Here is a 23162-nt window from a genome sequence, read left to right as displayed (position 1 = left end):
AAGAGCTTTATTTTTCGAGAGACACTCTTTTTTTTTTTTTTTTTTTCCCGAAATGCTAAACAGGAAATTTATTACCATCAGATGAGGAAATGGAGGCTCCACAGGGGAGGTGTCCAGTGTGATCTAAAATCAGGGGCTGCCAGCTGGGGACCTAGGAGGGTCTTGGGCGTCAGATACGAGACAGGCAGGGCCAAGCCAGGAAAATACCACAACTTCATTTGCTACACCGACAGCAGCTCTGAGTGGAGTTGGTGGCTGCCGTGTCTACACGGATGGTCTCTAGTGGGGATGACAGCACATCCCTAGGGTGGGGGCAGTCTTGGGGCAGGAGTGTGACAACGCCGACCTCGGGGCTGCTGGGCGAGAGAGACACTCTTGACTCCCTGAGAGGGTTTCTTGGTGGGCGTCATGTGTCAGGAGTTCCAGTGTTGGGGCACATAGAGATGATTTTTTTCACTAACTTTATTGAGGTATAATTTACATACCAGAAAATGCTCCCCTTATTTTCAGTGATTCCGTGATTTTGGTGAATTTGCAGAGTTGTACAATCATCCCAGCAATCCAGTGTCAGAACATTTCTGTCACCCCAAGAAATGTCCTGGTGTATATGGATACAGTTAATCCTCCAGCCCCTGAGCAGCTGCCACTCTGCTTTTTGTCTCTATAAATTCCTTTAGTTAATCTTTTAGCTAATAATTAAGAAGGAACATATTTTATATTTTCATATTTCACCTACAGGCTAATTTTATTTAGCATACTGTGTATTTCTTAATGAAACTGGCACAGGCAGTGTTAACAAATGACCCAGCATGAACAGATGCTTATTGACGGTGACAAAGCAGCATCTTGGTTTTGTTCTAAGTTAGAATATTTTTGTTATGAGTTGGTGCTGCCATCTTTGCATTGAACATTATCTAGAAATAACTGACCACGAGTGGCTGCACACGAAAGATACATCTTCTGAGAGAAAGGACTTGAGAATTCTGTCTAAAAGGCATATCTACTGTAATAGTAGTGCAAGAAAATATCATTCTTCTTTCTGTATCTACAGGTGCAGCTTAAAGAAGTCATTGAAGATCTTCCTGGTAAAATGGATACTGAATTAGCAGAATCAGGATCCAATTTCAGTGTTGGACAGAGACAACTGGTGTGCCTTGCCAGGGCAATTCTTAGGAAAAATCAGATATTGATTATCGACGAAGCGACAGCAAATGTGGATCCAAGGTACAGAGCTGATGTCCACGTAACGGTGGATCCAAATTTTAAATGTGGTCAGTGACGAACATTTAAGGATGCTGAGAAATGTTTCTAAGTGTTCTGTTTGCCCCAAGGATATCTTGATAACATTAATTCTGAAAACCAGAGGTAGAAACCAAAAAATGTTTTACAATGTTAATGACATTATTAAGCATCCTTAGACAGCTAGATTCCTAAATTCTACTCCTGATAGTCTAAGCAATTTGGAGGGAAGATAGTTTCCATTGCTTTTTTTTTTTTTTTTTTTTTTGAGACAAACTCTCACTATGTTGCCCGGGCTAGAGTGAGTGCCATGGCGTCAGCCTAGCTCACAGCAACCTCACACTCCTGGGCTCGAGCGATCCTCCTGCCTCAGCCTCCCGAGTAGCTGGGACTACAGGCATGCGCCACCATGCCCAGCTAATTTTTTCTATATATTTTTAGTTGTCCAATTAATTTCTTTCTAATTTTAGTAGAGACGAGGTCTCGCTCTTGCTCAGGCTGGTCTCGAACTCCTGAGCTCAAACAATCCGCCCGCCTTGGCCTCCCAGAGAGCTAGGATTACAGGCGTGAGCCACCGCGCCCGGCCTCCATTGCTTTATTTAAAAAAATAGTTTCATTGTAGACTTTTTATATTTAGTTTTTTAAGAATTAAGATTATGTTTAAAATATTGATTTTTACATTATTAAAATATATCTCTTTATGATTTTTTTTTTATCTCCATTTTGTAGTAGATCTTTTAAGCCTACTTTTACCATCTTTACTGAATTAAATTTCTTTGATTGTAGAACTGATGAGTTAATACAAAAAAAAATCCGGGAGAAGTTTGCCCATTGCACCGTGCTAACCATCGCGCATAGACTAAACACTATTATTGACAGTGACAAGATAATGGTGAGTCCTTCACCTATGGAATTCCAGTTGTTTCCATTTATGTTCAATTTTTCAATTTATTCTCTCCTTGTAAAACTTGATAGAAACTCCCAATAAGTTATTTTCCGTTAATTTTTCCTCTCTTTCTCATCAATAACCTAAGTACTTAACTATGTATTCAGTGCTGTTAAAAAATATACCTGGCTTGTCTCTTTGCATATTTTTATATTAAATGTTTATTTTGAATTGTCATTTTCTTTACATTGGCCAGTATTCCAAATGTATGAAAATATTCTAAATCTAAGATTCAACTCGTGATGCCAGGCGTCATTCTACAGAGTCGGTCACAGTTGTTTCAGCATGTTGGAGTCCCTTAATCCAAAATTAAGCCTTTCATTTAAACTGCCAGGAGGTTGCTGTGTAAGATTGCAGAATTTCTCAGCTGTCAGGATGTTCACAAGATGTGCTGTCAGAGGGGAATATATGAGAATATTCTTAACTAGTTATTTTCAGAAAGAGCCTAGTCACAAGAACAAATGATTCCAACAGAAAGGATTTAACATAGGAAGTTTATTACATAAGAATTGGAGGGCCGGGAGAGGGAAGGGAAGCACTAGGTAACAATTTTAGGAAGCTGCTGGGACAGATCTCCAGACCTAGGTACTCAAAGCAGAGGCCCCAGAGAGTTGGTACTTAGACTTCCCATGAGGAGCCGCTGCCCAGCTGTAGTTGTATTTGTGAGGTAGCGAGATGAGGCTGGTTCCAGATGTGCTAATAGAAGTTGAAGTCTGGAGGCCAGGGTGATGCTGGCCAGAGTAGCAGAAACCAGGAAGACCATTTGCCTGTGTCCTGCAGTCTCCCACTAGTGCTCCCTACTCAGGCAGAACCCAACACGGCCAACCGGCCATGCAGACTCCGAGATTGCCCCGGCACCACAGATCAGGGTGCGGAAGGGGGATCTGGTAGCTGTACCCATGACAGGCTGCAAGCTTTGGTGTTGGAATATTTGTGTAGTACCTTCCTTCCAGGTTTGATTGGCTCTTTCTTCCTTAGTAATTCAGTCTGTCCTTCTTTATTTTCTTCCTCCCTTCCCTTCTTCCTTTTCTCTCTTTCTTTCTTCCTTTTTCCTTTCTTCCTCCCAGTCCTCATCCTCTTCTCCCTGCCCCAGCCCCTTTTCTCCTTTCCTTTTGTTGCTTGCTCAGGTTCAATATATCTTAGGATGTGGCTTTTATAGTATGATAAGGGAAACACTTCTCAAAGGAAAAACCTTTGACTACAAATAAACTTAAAGGAACGTGAGTTATTTTCACACTGACTGAAGCCTGCAGCATTGGCTGATTTTTTTCCATCTTGTGGATGCTGAGGGAGGACTATCACTGTGTGGAGGGTAGCAGGGGTCATCATTATTGCAACCACCAGGAACAGGAGCCAGATGCTTCCACCCACCACATCCTGGGCTGCAGTGTCACCAGTGCCTGAGCCTGGAGAGACAGAACACACTCACTTTCACAAAGTTACATGAAGTGGTTTTAGTACATATAGATATGCGGCAAGGGACAAAAGGAGTTTAGGATCCTTTGTGAGCTGGTCCCCTGAGGCTCAAGGAAGCCACCCAGGGCAGAGGGAGTCTTAACTGCATATACCCCACTTGTACCACAGCTGAGGGCCTCACAAGACAGCCTGCCCTGGATCATATACCTCAGGGGCAACATGACTAACTGGGCAGAGCTTTGAGGGTCATCCTGCTTCCAGGAGAGCGGAGAACAAGGCCCAGCTGTGTCAGGCAGTTCCTCCCTGCCTTAGGAAGTTGCATTCCGGCACCGTCTACAGTTATTCTCAAGAACTATAAGCAAGAATTGGGTGAGTCCAAGGCCACCCAGAGAAGTCTCCTGTACTTTGATTTCTACTTTTTACCTGTCACTTTTTGTTCTTGTCTGTCAGAATTGTATCATGCAGACTGTCTGAAAAGCATCCTGCTTTCACAATAAGTGAATGGTGCCCTAAAGTTTCCTTGCTTGTAGCACTTTGCCAAGCTTTGGATGCATCAGCAGAAAGATGGCTTGATCTCCAGCTCAGTTGGCAGCTTGTTCAAAACAAATTCTTTGCTCCTAAATGCACCATATAGAGTTCTTCTTGGGTTTTGTTACTACAACATTAATGATAGTGACTTCCTTTTATTATCAAATGATTGGAAATACTGTCAACTCGGAATGTATGATTGGTTAGGGAGGTAGCCCCGAAGGACAGAATTTGGCAGATTTGGCAGCTTGTTGCTCCTAAAACTGATCAATCAGCATTTGACCCACAGACCTGAACGTGAGCATCCCCTTGACCCATCAACATTGTTGCCAACATCAAAATGTGTCCATTGGCTTGATCTTTGCCAATGGATCTTTGCCAATAATACTTCCAGGTAGATTTTGAAAACTTCACTTTTTTTATTTCTTTATTAGTGTTTTTATCTAAACTCTTAGCATGGCTCTACAAAGCAATTTACAGTGATTCCCTCCCTGCCTTTCTAGCCTTGTTCCACTCTGCTCTCCCCTTTCCTTTATAGCAAAAGCCACAGTGATCATGCCTGAGGTCTTCAACCGCAGCATTCACTCCCTTGCGTGTGGCTTAGACTAGGTGCACACAGTGGAGATGGTGACTAGTAAAGTAGAGCAGCTGGACTGTCTGATGGATTACACATGGGATATGAGGGAGGAGAGAGGAGTCAGTGCCAGTTTCTAGGGTTGGGGCCTGAGATGTGGATGAATGGGGAAAACCAAGGGAGAGGTCGATTTGGAGAAGGATGAGGCAGCAATTCTCTTGGAGCATGAGACTGCTGAGATGACCTTACATTTCACCATACAACTGTCCCTCCCCACCATACAACTCTCCCAACTCCAGTGTTGGGAGATCTTCAATTTGGGGGTCCCTGGCTACAAGGTCATCAACTCAGCCACTTCACAAGGAAGTCCTACCAGGAGATGTAAACTTGGCCACTTGAGCTGGGTTTTGTTGTTGACTTCTTTTTATATATATATAAAATAATGAGTCTTATTATGAGCTCTGAATTCTTTTTGATGACCCTTAGTTTCTAATTTCTCGTGATAGCGAATGGAAGGATTCAACCTCAGGGGACCCGAGAGACATGCATTTCATAGCTTTGGAGATAAGCAGTTGGCCTCTGTGCTCTCTTCCACCCTGGTTGACACTTCTGTTGTATTCTAGAGGTTCTGATCATCAGCTGGCTTTCAATTCAGTGAAACACCATGAATAATATTCTTTCTTAAACCTTTGATTTTCGAAGGAATATTCCTTTCTTGCTTGCTTTAGAAATACCTACTTCCTTTCCAGAAAACCAGGGATTTTCTGTTCTGGTATTCTGAAAGCTTTGAGGACATAAAGACAAGTGAATCAGCTGCCAAGCCTAATGCTCCGGAGGGCAGCGGCCAGGCTCAGGGAGTGGCTGGGGAAGTGACAGGTGCTAATGAAGGGTATAACCACCAGTGTTGTCATCAGAAAGTCGTGTAATTGCAAGTGCTTAAGGTATAATAATTACATTTTGTTGCACTGGTGAATACTTCTCCACAAAGACGGGATGGATATGGTTTTGTTTACTGTAAGTCAGTCAAACAAAAGACTTGTTGAGAAACAACTGTGACCTAATTAATAGCTTTGTTTATACATTGGCTCTCCAAAGAGATTTACCCAGTTTTGGTTCATTAAGTGCCATTAATGTATTAGAATTCAGTTTTATAAAGATGTTTTCTCAATTTTAACTTTATTAAACATGGCGTAGTCATAATGACAGCTAATTTAATCTTCCTCATTTGCCCAATTCCCACAAAACAGTAGAGCAAGAGAGACAAATTAGAAATCCCCTTTCTCTTAATACTCACCAACGTATCTACATTAAAGATTGCGTCTTCTTCCCTGGGGTTCTTAGGCTTAGCCGGTTACTTGTCACCTGTTTTCCTTTCAGCCAGGAGCACAGCCTTTTCCTCCAATCCCTGCACACGCTGGTCATTACAACACTCCGGATTCTCCCTCGTAGCATGAGCAAATGACAACTAAGAGAATCTGCATTTCTGAATTCTTTGGGAATAAATTCCGGAGAACCAAAACCAAGGCTGAGAAACACAGATCGTAGCTCTTCTCTTTATAGGCAGTCTCACGGGTTTAGAATCTTTACCTTTCTTTCTAAACTCCAATCTCTTTTTAGTAGTTTCCCCAAAGAAAACAAAACTAGAAACTATTGTAACATACCCAGCTGGAAAAGCACAATAAAAACTCACTTGAGTTTTATTTAAATTCTTGTTTTCACCTTCATGGAACTCTTCCTTAGTAAACCTACACTGGCCACGATTAGAACATTTCAGAAAGAACAAAAAATTCTACTTCAGAAATATGCTGAGAGATTTAATTGAAATGTTCAGGGGGGAAATAACTAATATGAGGGTAGAAGGCACGAATTGGGAGAAGAAATACTTTGCGAAAGAGCGGTACATGCAGGAGCTTTGAGGGGCAGCTGTGTAGGTCACCGTGACCTAACCTTCATCTTCCCCAGGTGAGGAGAGTGATTTACTGTTTCAAGACCTAGGGAGGGACCTTGAGTAATACTTGACACAGCTACACTGTATTGTCACAGAGAAATCACAGGCACCCATTTTATCAACTAGGGACCCAACTTCCAAGGTTGGATATATGCGTATACAGCCCTTTGTCACCTGACGGCCCAAAGCAGACCTGAAAGTCACATCGTCCTAACCCCACTCTGCCCCTCTCTAAGTGGAGTCTCCCTTTATTGCTGTCGCCATATTTAAGGCTGTTCTGGGCTTTTCTTTTCTTATGATCAGACTTTTCCCTCTACCCTGTCCTACTCTTCACCTGTCCCTGAGGCCACCTTACTAGAGCTGATGGCATCCTGCCAATTAACACGGATTATTTTGTAGTTAGTCCATTTACTTTCATGTCTAGGACAGCTACCTGGAACATCTGCAGATAGGCAGGCCAGACAACCACATCTTCACCAAGCTTATGTCGCTGACTCACTCATCCAATATAATGTATTTTTCCGTAACCTACTGGACAGCAGCAGGCAGTTTGGAACGTTGGCGTTCCTGGGGCGATCCTGGGGCCCAGGGATCAACATTAAAGTATGCTTTAGTTTACAGTTTTATTCGGCTATAGGAAGGGGAGCACCACTGGGAGATTTCAGTTTTTTCTTGTAGATAAGAAAGATGTTAAGATTCAAATTAATTATTCCTGTCTTTCTGTACCAAAAAGCAAATTCAGAGTTGCTTTATCTTTTACTTGTTCTAAAAGATATGGAATCTCTGATTATATCAGCAAATATAACTTGAATATCCCTAATCTGAAATCTGTAGTGCTCCAAAATCTAAAACTTCTTGAGCTTTGACAATGACACTCACAGGAAATGCTCACTGGGGCATTTCAGATTTTTAAATTAAGGATAATGAATTGGTAAGTATATATAATACAGATATTCCAAAATCTGAAACCTTTCTAGCCCCAGGCATTTTGGATAAGGGATGTTCAGTCTGTAGAAATAGGTAAAATTCTATTCCTGGCATTTTTACCACGTGCATCCTAAATTGTGTCTTGTAGCACCTGCCTGGCCCTCCTTTTCTTTCTCTTTTCCAATATTTAATAAAAATGAGTCTCAAGCCTGGGCCCTGTTGCCTGCTCTCTCTCTTGCCCATAGCCATTACCTGGAGGCATGTGGTCCTCCAAGCCTATACCTTAATCCTATAATCCCTGTGCTCCCCTGCCCCATCTGTTTCCCAAGGCCAGCTGGATCCCTTTGTCTCCTGGTCTCACCCTGTAATCTTACCAGACTGCACCAGTTAGGACAGTCACCCAGTCACACCCTGGATTTAGTTTCCTTTGCATTCAACTTTTAACCACTATGCATTGGGTGCCAGCTAACCTGTCATGTACAGCCCCTGGCCCTAGAGATGCACCAGTGAACAAGAGAAGCCACATAACCCCGTCCTTGAGGAGGGGCCAGGCTTGCCTCCAGATCTCTTATTCCCTGTCTTTCTCAAGTCTGGGATGACCACTGTCCTCTACCCCATTTCTGAAGGTACAACTGTGTCCATTGCTCAAGGCCCTCCTCGTTTGCTGCTCACTCCTCCCGGATGTTCCTCCTCACAACCTCTGGCCAAAGGTGACTTCTGCTGCTGCTAAACTCCTACTGGTTTTGCCTTTTTTCTTGGATTATAGTCACTTGAATATTTTCTTCTCTCTCATCTTTGAGTAAAGGCTTAGCTATCTTTGCCTCTTCCCCAGTGTCCAGCATAATGACATGAATGTATTATAGTAAGTGTGCGAGAAATGTGTGCTGAGTAAATTCAGGGATTCTTGAAAGTTCACTTAAATTTCCCCCTAGTGTGTTTTGTCCATGTGTTATTCGTTCTTTATTAATCCTCAAAGGTTAATCAAATTGGCTTTCTTCTTCTGTGAGTATATACCAGGCACACAGTAAATAGTTTTGAGTCCTTAGTGCAACAAAATTGCAGTGGGACAAGGACGGGGGTTGGGGGGGGGAATGTTTATTTTTACAAGTATATTTTCTTAAATTATGCAGAATCAATATATTATCTAAATGAAAAAGTATCTTAGAAAATTACATATTTAAAATTCCCATCACCCTTATTTTACTTCGAATAATAAATAAACTAATCGTGTATATCTGGGACTAAGCTGCAGAGGAAAGAAGACAGGTTCAGACCTGGGTTCGAATCCCACCTCTGCCGTCTCCTGATTTATGCAGCCTGGGCCTGGTTATTTAACTTGTCTGCACTTCAGTCTTTATCTCTGGCTGTCAGCATCTTGACAGACTGTTTCTTGCGCATCTTTTTTTTTTTTTTTTTTTGAGACAGAGTCTCACTCTTTTGCCTGGGCTAGAGTGCTGTGGCGTCAGCCTAGCTCACAGCAACCTCACACTCCTGGGCTCAAGCAATCCTTCTGCCTCAGCCTCCCGAGTAGCTGGGACTACAGGCATGTGCCACCATGCCCGGCTAATTTTTATTTTCATTTTTTTAGTTGTCCAATTAATTTCTTTCTAATTTTAGTAGAGACAGGGTCTTGCTCTTGCTCAGGCTGGTCTCGAACTCCTGAGCTCAAACAATCCGCCCGCCTCGGCCTCCCAGAGAGCTAGGATTACAGGCGTGAGCCACCACGCTCGGTCTCTTGTGCATCTTTGAATCTCCTGTTCCTAAAACAGGGCTTTGGTTATAGGTACTCACTTAACATTGGAGGAATGGATGGAAGGGAGGAAGGAAATGATCTGCCTTGTTGTCTACTCTGCTTTGAGAGTTAATGGTGATGACAGTAAAAGCAGAGAATTCAACCTGTAGCCATTTTTTAATTCTCCTTTTCAAGTTCAAAAACTGGTATATTATTTACAGGGTGATTTCGTTGATCTTCCGGTAGCCGAATTCTTTGTTACATTGTGTTTCTGTGCACGCTTTCTGTGCCTGGGTATGTGCCACCTCTCCAACCTTGTGAATCCATTTGGGGCTATAATATTCCAGTTCATTTTAAGACACTGTATTGTATTTTAATGCATACTAAAACAGTATTAAAGAGGTCTGTTTTGTTTTACATTTTTAAAATGTTACCTTACAGAAGTTAAAATTTAAGGTCTAATAAATTATCAAGCATTAATACAAATGATCACAGTTCTGTCACCCCTAAGATTGACAATTCTCCTAACAAAATAAAATGCAATCGTTAAATTGTTAATACTTATAAGGCTCGAAATATTTTGACCAAAATGATCTTTCTGTGGTTTATATTGTTAATGCTAATGCTTTTTGAAAGCATTCATTTTTTTCTGGCTCTGCCTTTTTAGATTCTGGTCAATTCTGAGAACTATTGGTGGCATTCATGGGTTTTCAGACAATATAAGGGAAATTGAAAAGATTTACTATTCACTCAACTGTGAATAAATTTAGTAGAAAGTTGGACAAGGACAAAATACTAGTAGTACTTTTCTCCATTCAAAATTATGTAAAATCTTTATAGTCAAAGAACTCACTCTCTACCAAATCTGAGGTTTTAAAATTTTACTTGTTGCTTCTGCAGACCAAAAGTTCACATTTTATAAATTTGATTCACTTATTTACGTAAGTGTTATCATGAGAGAGACTTGTATTTTAAAATTGCATTTTTTTTTCCTTCAACGTCAGGAGGAGTGGTTATGCTCTATAATGCTATGCTTAAGTAAAATTACACATTCGGGGCACCTAAATTGGCATGCCAAATTATAGGACATTTTAATTACTATGTGGATGTGACAGATTCAATTATTCTTGAACTCTTTTGAGAAAGCTGCCCTTAGCAGCGATTCACAGTGGTAAACAAAAGATTAACAGGAAAATGCCCTTTATGAGACTTAATAAATGTGTCTGATTAAATACCATGGGACAGAATTAACTGCAATATCTAGATGTAGAAAAACAACCTGTGTCCTGCTTAGAGTTTCAGCATATTCTCTTAAGATAAATTTACTCTAAATACAGCCTAAATGAAGAACTAAGTACCACTTAACATCAGAACTATTTTCCTAGGTACGTCATTTGGGCCAATTGTTTCAGACTCTTTCTTCCCTCTGAAACCATTAACCAAAGCCACTAATAAGTCGAAATGCAGAGTTAAGAGCCCCTTTCTCTCTCTTTCAATTTCCAGTGGACATATTAATGAGCAGTAAAATGCTAAAAGGAAGGCAGCTAAAGAAAGAGAGAGAAAGAAGCAAGGAAAGGTGATTGTGAAGACAGATATATTCAGACTCTCTGCGATGCAGGTTAGGCTGCCCCCGTGTGCCATGTGGGCCCATGATCACCGGAATTTGGAGCTCAGTTTCTTAATTGCTTCTTTAGTCTTATTCAAAGAGAAAATTGGATTTCTAGAAATTTCTTCTGTGCAGAGAGCAATTATGCTAAAGCTGCTTAGGTAGCAGCTCTTTTGGCCAACCTTTCAGTCTTAGAATAATAAACTACTCCCAGCGCTGACTTGAGGGTGCACCTTAACCTCACTGACAAGGCTTTAGTTCCTCTTAGCAGCTGACATATTCTAGGACGCTACAGGAAATCCAGAAGCATTTAATTCTTTTCCAGATATCACTCAGATGACATCAAACCCGCTTGGCAATTAATTTGCCGTCAGGTCTTTGCCATCTGGTTTTTATGACGTCACCCTACGTTTTAGATAAATGGAGTTTGATTTTCTTAAATCAAGACGTTTTCAACTCTGAATATATGTATAAATAGCCCTTAAAGCTTAGAATCTGAGAGTTAAAAGCACCAACTGATGATAATAACCCAAAATGCCCTTGGCAGAATATAAAATGCTACAGGCCTGCCAAACGCCCATAATAATAGCCTAAAACTTTCATTTTCTTCCTTTCCTATAACATTATAATAATAAAAGGTCAGGTTAGGCCTTTGTTTGCTTTGGAACACAGGGTAATCAAACCATTTAAACACCATCCAGGCCTACCACCCAAATAGATTGTCTGTATTCTCCCTGCCCTGGCCTTTTCCGAAATATTGTCTGAGTTATAATATGTTACTGCAAAACATTGTGTTTCAATGGATTTCTTTCTGCTGATTAACAGGTTTTGGACTCAGGAAGACTGAAAGAATATGATGAGCCATATGTTTTGCTGCAAAATAAAGAGAGCCTATTTTACAAGATGGTGCAACAACTGGGCAAGGCAGAAGCCGCTGCCCTCACTGAAATAGCAAAACAGGTGAGCGTGCTCCAAGGAGTTGTAATTAAAGTTTGTCTCAACAACTCACTCCTCACAATTTGGCACCGTGGGTATGGTAACAAGCACTGTGTGCCCTTTTCAATTATAAGCCTTCAGAGCCAAAGCTTCGTGACTGGGCCTTAACAATACGTCCCAGGCTGAAGTCAGGTCTGCGAAGCGTCTGCAGAAGCAGGTGGGGGTGGGGGTGGAGTGTGCACACATGCACGTGTGCAAGCAGGTGTGCCTGAGAGGGAGAGAGATGGCAGACAGGACTTTTTGCACGCTTAGACTCTATGGGTTCAGATTCTCATATAAAATGGCATATGGCACATAATACCTGTATTTTGCAGACCCGTTGCATTTCATTCTTATGGGTGCTTAGCACATTTGAGATGAAAATGCTGTCAAGGTACACCCAGGAAATTTGAGAGTTTATGAAAATAATGTGGAATATTTATGTGTTCTAGAAAGATCTACCAGGGAAACGTGTAGATTGCTTTTGAGTTTTGTTATATAATTTGTAAAGAAACCTCTTATATGAGACTGTCACTTTCTACCTAGGCTTCTCCCAAATTCTTTGTTGTTTAGAATTAGGTCTAAATACCCCTTTATGCTTCCTCTGCCTTCTAGAAGATGAAATTGTTATCAGGAAAAATCAAGAATTTATAATACCTTAAAGCTATAGTCTGAATAGTACTTGAAGGTTTACACAACATCAAAGACACTGAGTTTATGTGATATCTTTCCAACAGTGGTGATGTAGAACTAGCTCGTTCCACAGGTACAATAACTACAGTTTGGTTTAAGGGAGTTAGCCAATGTCATGCGGCCACCTGTAATTCTTTCTTATGATTCTTGTGAGGTAGGAGTTGTATTGATGGAAGGATGGAGGGGAAGGAAGGAAAGTCTGATGTTCTTGTCACTTGATATGCATGGCTTAAGGTGGAATGGGACTTCCAAGGACACATGGTGACACTCCCCATCAAAACTGCTTATCTCTTGGCAGTATACTATGGGTGTGGTTTTCCTTTTTCATTCTTTTTGGTATTTCCCAGATTTTCAACAGCATGGGTAGAATAACATTGCTTGTTTTGTGTAATATTTTAAATATCTGTTAAAGATAACAGAATAAGAAATATTTTAGCATTTAACAGTCCTGCATGAGAGATTATCCAAAATGTAGCTTAGTTTCCCTTCTGTCACTGTTTCATCCCATTGCTCCTTAGAAGTGAGGAGTTGTGCTTTCCACTCTCTGTAGGATATTTCTTTGAATCCTACTTGCATCCTCAGAGCTGCGTGTGCACAGGCTTATGCTGGGTACTAACAGATGTGGTAGACGTGCCTCAGTCATCGACAATACGAACCAAAGAACAGAGACGAGCGGAGGTTTATATGTTGAGTCATTGACGACGACGATGATGAGACTTTGACACTTACGTGCCATGCACTGTGCTATGATAAAGGTTCTCTTCTCATTTTGCCTGTTTAAGGGGCTGAAGCTTAGAGAGAGGAAGGGAATTGCCCTTCATAGCCAGCCGAATAATTGCAGAGTCCAGTTTCAATCCTAGGTTCAGGGAGGGCAGAGTCTGTGTTCTGAACTTTTCATAAGAATTACATCATGTATTAATGAGCAAGGAAGCTGTACTTGAAGCACTACATTTTTTTTTTCATGCCTGAAATTTTACAATACTTTTATCTTCTAGATTATCTCCCAAAGCTTCCCTCATAAAACCTGATCAATCATTTGGCATTCCCTATGTAATCTAGTCACAAAACAGCCAGGAACCTTGGAAACCCTTTTTGTTCTTTGACACCTCAGGCATTTCACATCAAAGTAATGTGTCCCCACCTACATGTCAAAGTCCCCATTTTGAAACCATGTTATATATTATCATGGCATTGAGTAAGAATTAGATCTTTGAATTTTAGATAGCTCCAGCTAATGTAAAATAATATGATTCAACACCCTTGTTTTACAGATGAGGAAACTAAGGTCCCATGAAGTGAGGTGGCCCAATGTTAGACTAGTTTGTAGCAGAGACAGTGTTAGAAATCTTTTCTTTCTGTTTTTTTGCTTTAGGTGTAACATAACATGCAGAAAAGCACATAGGTCATAGAATTAGAAATCACGTGATTCCTGGTCTCATAATCTTTCATCTGATTCAATAATATTCATGATAATTTACATTTGTACAGTTTTTTTTTTTTTTTTGAGACAGAGTCTCACTTTGCTGTCCGGGGTAGAGTGCTGTGGCATCAGCCTAGCTCACAACAACCTCAAATTCCTAGACTCAAGCAATCCTCCTGCCTCAGCCTCCCAAGTAGCTGGGAATACAGGCATGCACCACCATGCCCGGCTAATTTTTTATATGTATATGTATTTTTAGTTGTCCAGCTAATTTCTTTCTATTTTTTTTTTTTTTTTTTAGTAGAGACAGGGTCTCGCTCTTGCTCAGGCTGGTCTCGAACTCCTGAGCTCAAACAATCCTCCTGCCTCGGCCTCCCAGAGTGCTAGAATTACAGGCCTGAGCCACCACGCCCAGCCTGTATAGTTCTTTTTAAGTTATTTTACATAGTTCTTGCATGTATGATTTCACTTAATTCTCACAGAACTTTTTAAAAATTTTTATTGGTGAGGATATTGGGTCAAGGACATTGGGTTCTCATGATGTTGGCACAGAGCTGGTCAGCGGAGAACAGAAGGCACATTGCTGGGTGAGCCTGATGCGTTGCCCTGGTGACTGCATTCTGTGTCGTGTTTGAAAACACTGCTCCTTGTTGCATTTGGTATCTAAGGTGAGGCCAGTCACCAAATTTACGCAGTAGCAGAACATCCCTCTTGGATTTCATTCCTGCCTCACCGCTGCCTCAGGTCACCTCTACAGAAAGGCTTAAGGAAATACATATCTTGACTCTCACCCGAGTTGAATATCTTCTTGACATTATTTCTGTGTACACGTGGTCCTCTTAGGAGAACAAGCTGTCAGATTGTCAACCTTTTAAATGTACAAACATCAGATATCAATGCATCATTCAGAACTGTAACCCCGTGAGGATTAGTCTAAATCAACAAACTTTTCACTTCAACAGATTAGAATTCATTCGTTTGAAAAGAAAACTCAACATCTGGGAAAAGGTGCTTCCAAGTCACGTATTCTTGACCACGTAGTTCCTTTTCTGAAAATGGTGCAGGCAAGTTGACTCACTCTGATCGACCTTTGGAGATGACTCATGAGAAAGTACTTTTCAGGTACATAAAGCAGAAGGAAGGGTACGCTGGTTTGCTCCAGCTGCCCTAACAAAGTCCCACAGAGTAGGTGGCTTAAACAACAGAAGTTTATTTTCTCACAGTTCTGGAGGCTGGAGTCCGAGATCAAAATAGGAGCAGGGTTGAATTCCTCTGGGGACTCTTTCCTTGGCTTGTAGGAGGCCACCTTGCAGCCATGTGTTCACAGGGTCCTTCCTCTGTGTGTGTCTGTGTCCTGACTGCCTCTTCTTCTAAGGACACCAGTCATATTGGATTAGGGCCCACCTTAAAGACCTCATTTTAATTTAATCATCTCTTTAAAGACCCTATCTCCAAATACAGTCACAATCTGAGGGGCTGGGGTTTAGGGCTGCAATTTAGGAGCTTGGGGAGGACACACAATTCAGCCCATAACAAAGGGTGGATGCCTGTCATGCCCTTCCCTGATGAAGCAGACCTAATTGAAGTTTTTAACGTTCCTTTGTTCCTAATTATAACAGAACATAGCCATCTGTGAAATCACCATATACGACTTAAAAGTTATGAAATCCTGACATCCTAGGTTCTAGAAACCTGGCCCTGTTTGGATAGGTGCAAGAGGTTCTTAGCAGCATGTAGCCTTGTATAAGGCACCCAAGTCTCTGAGCCTCTGGGTCCTCATCTGTAGTTCAGGGACTGTGGAAGTGCCCTGGCTTCTTATAGTCACAGGTTTTAGGTGAGGTAGCCTATGTTTAAGTGCTTTGAAGACTATAAAGTGCTCTACAGATATAAACAAATTCTACTTATTGATGATAAAAGTGTGATTATTTTTCAAAAGGCTATAGAGTGAACCATTACTACCAATGATAACAAAAGAAGTATCCAAAGTTCTTCTAAGTAGCTTTAGAGACTCTAAATAATTTTAATTTTTTTTTTTTTTTTAAGACAGGGTCTTGCTCTGTCACCCATGCTAGAGTACAGTGGTATCTTCATAGCTCACAGCAACCTCAAACTCCTGGGCTCAAGCCATCCTCCTGCCTCAGCCTCCTGAGTAGCTGGGACTACATACAGGTGCATGCCACCACACTGGCTAATTTTTCTATTTATAATAGAGATGGGATCTTGCTCTTGCTCAGGCTAGTCTCAAACTCCTGAGCTCAAGCAATCCTCCCGCCTCGGCCTCCCAGAGTGCTAGGATTACAGGCATGAGCCACTGTGCCCAGTCCAAAATTATTTTTAATAATCATCTTAACAGGTGATACATACCGATGCTACAAAATGCAAAAAATTTATAGGGTTTTTTTTTTTAATTTTTATAAGTAAAAAGTCTCCCTTCCACTCCTATCTCCCATCATGCAGTTCCTTCACCAGGATGGAGCCCTGACACTACCTTCTACAGTTTTGTTGATAATATTATATTTCAGATGGTATCAGTATATATAGTTATCTTATTTTTTAATGACTACCTAGTATGTATACTTTCTGCAATCTCTATATTCCATTTTTACCTTCCAATTTAATTAGCTATTATATTTTTATGTTTTTCCCCCCACAGAATGAGCTGTCAGATTTATTTACAAGTTCTTATATTCTGTTTTGTAGATGATCAATTTCTGCTTTTATCTTTATTAATTCCTCCCTTTTGGGGTTTATTTTGTTGTTGCTTACTTCTTGAATGCATTTGTATACATTCTTCCTTATTAATATAAATATTTTAAAGCTGCAAATTTTCCTCTGAATACTGCTTTAACTATATCCTATAGGTTCTGATATATAGTGGCTTTCATAATAGTTCATTTTATATGTACATATTCTACAATTTTGGTTTTGATTTTTCTCTTTGGGTTAGAAATTATTTAAGAGAGAGGTTTTTTAAACGTTTTGTAATAGGGTTGCTTTTCTATTTTGGTTATCGGTTTTACTTGCATTGCAGTGTTGTCTGTACTGTATCTACCTATTTGGAATTTATTAATACTTTTTTTGTTTCCTAGTATATAAGCAATTTTTGTTCAGTGTTCTTTGGGCATTAAAAATATGGAGTATTGCCTGTTTAAGACATAGAGTTTAATAACTTTAGGTAGGTCTACTTTATTAATTGCATTATTCAGGTCTTTTCTATTCTTATTTATATTAGTCTATCTGATGTGACTTCGATCTAGAGAGGTGAATTAGTGTCATACTGTGCATGTTTTCTCTTTGTAGTTCCTGTCATTTTTGTTTTGGTAATTTTGATGCTATGATTTTCATTTCTTGGATTTCTACTATGAATTATATTTTCTACCATTTTAAAGTGCCTTTCTTTGATTGACTTAATGTTCTTGGCCCTGAGTCCAAGCTAATCCAAAACTAAGATTGGGTCCCCTGCTTTTGCTTTGTTTTCATTTGCCCAGTATGTCTTTGTCTTTCAGTATCCAAAGTTTTGTCACTGGATATGGCATCTAGTTAGGTTTTGCTCTAAGATTTAATCTTAGCCCTTTTTTTTAACAGATGAGTTTAGTCCATTTACATTCATCGTGATTATATGTATGTTTTATCTTAGTAGTATCATGTGAGATGCTTTCAGTTTTTTGTGTTATTTCTTATCTTTTAATTTATAGTTGGTGATTTTTTGTTTTTTGCTTACTGTTTTATATGTGTTCCTTTAGTTTCTTCTAAATGCTGTTTCTTTATTAGTATTTACTCCCCATTATAAATAATGACAATGTAAGTATACTTCTCTGTCTCCATTCTACCACCAAATTTTAGTTTAGTTTTTCTTCTACTGTTTGCTTTCAGCCCTCAATTATTCTTAAGCTTCTATTTGACTGTTTTAAATGATCCCTTCTCCATCTCTTGGTTAGCTAAAGTTTATCCTCTAGTACTTTTAAAACTTCAGTGAATCTGAGAAATCCATTTAGTCCATCATGACCTGTATTATAAGAAGTGAAATAGGGAAGAATGGGATGGAAGGAACATAACAATGTATTTTTTATAGTAATAGTGAATATTTCATGATACTCTTTTCAATATGGATACAGATAAAGCTAGTAGATGTGTTCCAAGTCTCAATGTAAAGTGAAATGTATTTATTATTGTGAGTGACAGTTAGAAAAAAAGTTTGCAAAACAGTGCTCTGCATCATCATAAAGGAGGGTCTGTTGCAGCTGGAATAAGGATTATTGCATGTCTGAGATCTTTGCTGCTTCTCGAATTTAAATTTGCTGGTTATAAATTCTTGGATCATTCCTTCTTTCACTTAGTATGTTGTAATCTTTGCTCTTAAATCTTCTAGTGTTGTCTATTCATACGGAAAAGTCTAAGGCAACATTAGACTTAAATTGATCTTTTTTCTCCAAGGGGTTAGTTTTTCCTAGGTCATCCTTGTGTGCTCTTGGACTTAAGACTCAAGTTTTCTTTTGTTTCTGGAAGTTTGCTTAATTTTTATCTTTGATATTTTTTATTTGATTGCATTGACCTCTTTACAAATATGTACCATTTATATGTTGTATGTCCTTTGTCTATTTTATAAAACTATTTTTCTGTTTAATCCTTTTTAATTCTTTATTAATTTATAGTTATTTGCTTACTCGCTCAGTCTTGTTCACCATGTCTCATGCTGTTTTTTCAGTATACTATTTTTGGCTAATCTTTGTGCTTCCTTCTGTAGAAAATTTCTTTGATATTTTCCTTTTTCTCTTCTACTTTATTTTGGCCACTGTCAACTCATGTTTCAGCATCTTCTGTTGTTTTGCCATGGTTTTTCTGTATTCTTCTATCTCTGTTATGCACAGATTGATTGTTCTGCTACATTTCCTTTGAACGTATTTTTTTTTTATAATTTTCATCTGCTCAGTGTCTGTCATGTGTTTGTCTTGTTCCTTTCCTTCCTTTTTGTTTGTGTATTTTACAGATCCTATACCACTTTTTAAAGATTATTATTCCTACTCCTTACCTGTGAACAAAATGAGTTTTTCCTAGACCAGATGGCTGCAGGGTAGTTGTTTCTAGGGCATTGTTTCAGGCTAAAGAAAATTCTCCCTGCTTAATAGGAAAGTACCTTATGACCCAGGGAGGGGGACAGAGAGAGAAAGAAATTGAGAATGCATGTTTGTTTAGCCTTTCCTCCTCCCGAGCCTACAGAGATGGACAGACAGTTACAGTGCTGCATTTCAGAATCTCTCTTCTCCTAAGGCCTCACCAACGTGCATAGTTCAGGCAAATATGTTTCTATGTGATTCCTTATTGACACACCTTAGAGTTCTCCTGAAGAACTGTGCTCTCCTGTGTGTCAAGGTCTGCTCCAGTTGCAACTGGGTCCAAATTGGGCCAGGACGAGACAGAGAGAGGATGCCTATGGGAATCACAAGCAATAAGGAGCTTCAGATGACTCCTGATTTTATCAAAGATTGAATTTTTGTTTTTATTTCTCAATATCTTTGATGATCATTGTGATTTCTGAAAGGACAAGGAGAGAGAAAATTCATTATTATCTTAAAAGCTGAAGTCCTTTCTAACTCTCCATCACTCCTTAACCTTGACAATATACATGCCAATGATGTACACCAAAATTAGACCTGCTTTAAAGATGGTGAATTTGAGGCCTTGAGAGTTACTATGATTGAACCAGGGCTATACAGGTCAGTAAGAATGACAATGAGAGTCTTGAGCCAAAATTCAACACATTGCATGGTGTCTTATGAATGCAGTATAAATAAAGCCCAGTTGCTCTCCTTTGTCCGTGCAAGGGAGCTTTTATTGCTCTGTTGCCTTTCCTAAAATCTAATGTCATTATGGTGGTTTTGTTAATGAGCCAGAGTTTAAATACTGAACTTAGCTTTAACTTACATTAGAAGAGTTATAGTGATCCAAACCCAAGAGGAGGGAGAGGGACAAGATTCCCAGCACTTGTATGGCATTGTCTCTTTTAAGCTTCACAACCCTCTGATCTGGCATTATTATCTCTTTTAAGACATGAAGAAACAGGCAAAAGAACCTAGGTAACTTCCCAAAGCCACCAGTTAGTAAGTGTTGATACTCTGACTTCTGTAAACTTTCAACTGCACCTTTCTACCTCCTGGGATACCGTATTCACTCAGTGAAAGTTGTCTCAACCACAGCTTTGGGGTTCTGTAAAGATAAAATCAAAAGATCCACAAAAGGGACTGCTAGATGCTTTTTTTTCATCTTTCAAGCCAGGTGATGCTGCTACTTTCCATGTACTAAGGGGCCACTTCTGAGTAGCCTTCATAATCACACCCAACACTTAACTCGGCATGTTTTCAACCTTCAGTTTGTAGCCATTAATTAGTTCCTATGAGGTAAGTCATTGTTATCTCATTTTACAGATGAGGCAGCCAGCATGGAAAGTGGTTAAGTAATTTTTCTAGGATCAGCAATGAGTCTCAGGAGAGAGCTGAGACTGGACCTCTCCATCCCAGGCTTAGCCTATGACCCTGTTAAAGATCGCTTAGTAATTTCAATTCCCTCTTGGGGATGAACACGCCTGAAGCTCTGACTCGGGCGGTGCAAAGGCAATATATGTCACCTAAACATTTATACCCCCGTAATATGCTGAAATAAAAAAAAATTTCAATTCCCTTCATCATCTGTGCTGTTCACAAAGATGCTTTATCTCACCTGTGGTGTTATCCATAGTATATTATAGAACACAGTAACAGATGAGAAAAAGAAAGGTCAAATCAAAGATTATATACACAGGAAGCTTGTTTTCAACAAAGTATTTCAGACCGTGAAACTAAGACCGTTTTGTTTAAACAATCGCTAATAATTGCTAAAAATTGCTAATACAATGAGAGGGTTATGGGGAAGGACCTGGCTTATTTGGGGAGGATTATTAAGAAGTAGAAAGTGAAGTATATGTCCATTTGATCTTTTGGCTGTTTTTAGTTTCACTAAGAAATAGCTTTTTTTTTTTGGAATGCATAAATCTATACCACATAAAATATGGATAGCTTAAAAAAAGTGGGGGAGGGAGAATATATGAAATCGCCCCCAAAAAGTCTTATTTTTGTATACTTGCATTATAAAGGAAATAGCTTCAGATTTCATCTAAGCATTATTGGACAATTTATTTGCTCAAGTGACAATATATAGTGTTTTACATGTAATGATGTTTTTGGAGTAACAAGCGTGCAAGCAATGAGAGAAAAAGAAAACACACTTAATATGTAGGTAGGTGTCTCGGCACTTTTCTTTGTACGTGAAGGCCATTATCTCTAAATGATAACTTTGTTGACAGTACCCACAAATATATTTGGAGCCAGGTTTTATAAAATAGATCCAGAATCGTATGACTAAGAGACCCAGCTGACGACATGTGTCTGCCTCAGATAGATGGTACATTTTCTGTTTTAAAGACTCAAACAAAACTTTTCACATTCTTCTTTGGAAAAAAAAATTACATTTGAAGTCCTTTTTCACCCAAACACATTTTGAGATAAGAGCTCACAAGTCTTGACATTATTTCATTTTGTTATGCGCATCTGTCAAGGAACCAAGATATGATACAGCTACTAAAAACTGATGATTGTGGAACAGAGAAACTTGACAGCATTTCATTTCCTTTATGTTCTGATTATACATTTATCAGGAAACCTGTATCTCTTCCAGTTCAGCTAGAAATTGGTAGAATTCAGGAACTCAAAGGCTTGGCAAAGAACTGTCCTATTATTTGGTATCATCTTACATTTTAGAGAAGTTGCTTGGTTGAGTCATTGTGAAAGCTTTTGCTTCTCTTTTCATTATCATGGGCCACTATCCACAAACCACATTTCTATTAGGCCCTATAACTGCTTTGCCGCACGAATTAAACGCCAGGATATTTCATATATACACGCTCGCGTTTCAATGCTTGTCAATCAGAGTTTATAAAATATAGGGATTACAACTCGATATTAACATCCAAATCTATTGTGTTCATTTTATGTGTGAAAATGAGAAACCCTTGTGCAGACACTAGATTTCCCAGCTTCTTTGTCACCCTGTTTTTTAATTCATCTCCAGGTTTTGAATCAGTAAAATGGTTTTGCTTATCAATTTAATATAGTGATAAAACATATCTGTGAATCAGAGTGATCAAAGCTGAAGTGGCTCTACAGGTTGTTTGGCATTCAGCACAGCCCTGCGGAGGGTTTCAGGGGGGCTAATTCCTCCATAGAATATACACATCCTCCTGTTTTTTAATTGTGCTTCACATGAAGAGGTGGACATAGAACTGCATTGTTTTAGGGAGGGGGACTTTAACACTTTTAAACATGTTCTCTTAATGCTCACCTATATTTTTTTTGAACAGGTATACTTCAGAAGGAATTATCCAGATATTGCCCAGACTGACCATGTGGTAATGAACACTTCCAATGGACAGCCCTTAGCCTTCGCTATTTTTGAGACCGCACTGTGATTCTACCAAGATGTCACACCTATTCCGGAGGCATTTTCTAATAGTTTTTGCACTGTGTAAACTGCATTGTACTTTTTATACTCGATCAACAAATATTTGTACATATGTGATGTTAGTTCATTTGGATTTTCCCCCTCACTTCATCCAGTGACGTCAAGCTCTAACAAAATGGTTTATTTTTATTTAAATGTTGGTTTTTTTAAAATCCAAATCAGAGGTGCAGGCCACCAACAAAGGGTGTCTACCAGGTTTTGTGCCTTAAGAGACTCCAGAGCCAAAGCTCATTTTTAAGGAATAGGGCAAAAATTGGTACAGTTTTGGGTTTGTGTGTGTGTGTATGTGTGTATTACTACCCCCAAAATTACACGTTAATTTCCAGTTGTATCAGGGATTCTGTTTACTTGAAGACAGCGTGAAGTTGCCGTTTTGTCTCACTATTTTCTTTTTCCTAAGTGGGATCCATTATTTCCCCCAAAGCGGTACAGGAATAAACGCATGTATTCTCTCAGAGAAAGCAGCTAGACTTTGCCCAGTTTACAGGATAGCATAACTTTGGGAAAGAAAGCAGTGAGTGCAGTTTGTACCAAACCACACGTAAGAAAGCAGGAGACGTTTCATTCTAAGCAGGAAACCCATTATTTCCCCCAAAGGTTAGTAGTTA

The 23162-nt window shown here is 39.5% G+C and overlaps 1 protein-coding gene across 1 annotated transcript in view; it reads left to right on the top strand.

The window, feature by feature from the left end:
• ABCC4 (ATP-binding cassette, sub-family C (CFTR/MRP), member 4) overlaps nt 1–22932 on the top strand; it is a 244430-nt gene extending 221498 nt beyond the window's left edge. The window contains exons 28-31 of the mRNA XM_012647333.1: nt 1052–1224; nt 2026–2131; nt 11742–11876; nt 22394–22932. Of these exons, the coding sequence (XP_012502787.1) occupies nt 1052–1224; nt 2026–2131; nt 11742–11876; nt 22394–22501 (522 nt within the window). The 3' untranslated portion in view covers nt 22502–22932. The remainder of the gene's footprint in view (nt 1–1051; nt 1225–2025; nt 2132–11741; nt 11877–22393) is intronic.
• Nucleotides 22933–23162: the final 230 nt, after the last annotated feature.

This window comes from Propithecus coquereli, unplaced genomic scaffold, assembly GCF_000956105.1.
Source record: "Propithecus coquereli isolate 6110/MARCELLA unplaced genomic scaffold, Pcoq_1.0 Scaffold262, whole genome shotgun sequence".
Lineage (NCBI taxonomy): Eukaryota > Metazoa > Chordata > Mammalia > Primates > Indriidae > Propithecus > Propithecus coquereli.
The sequence above is the reverse complement of the archived record's forward strand: the minus strand, read 5'-3'. Positions and strand labels throughout refer to the sequence as shown.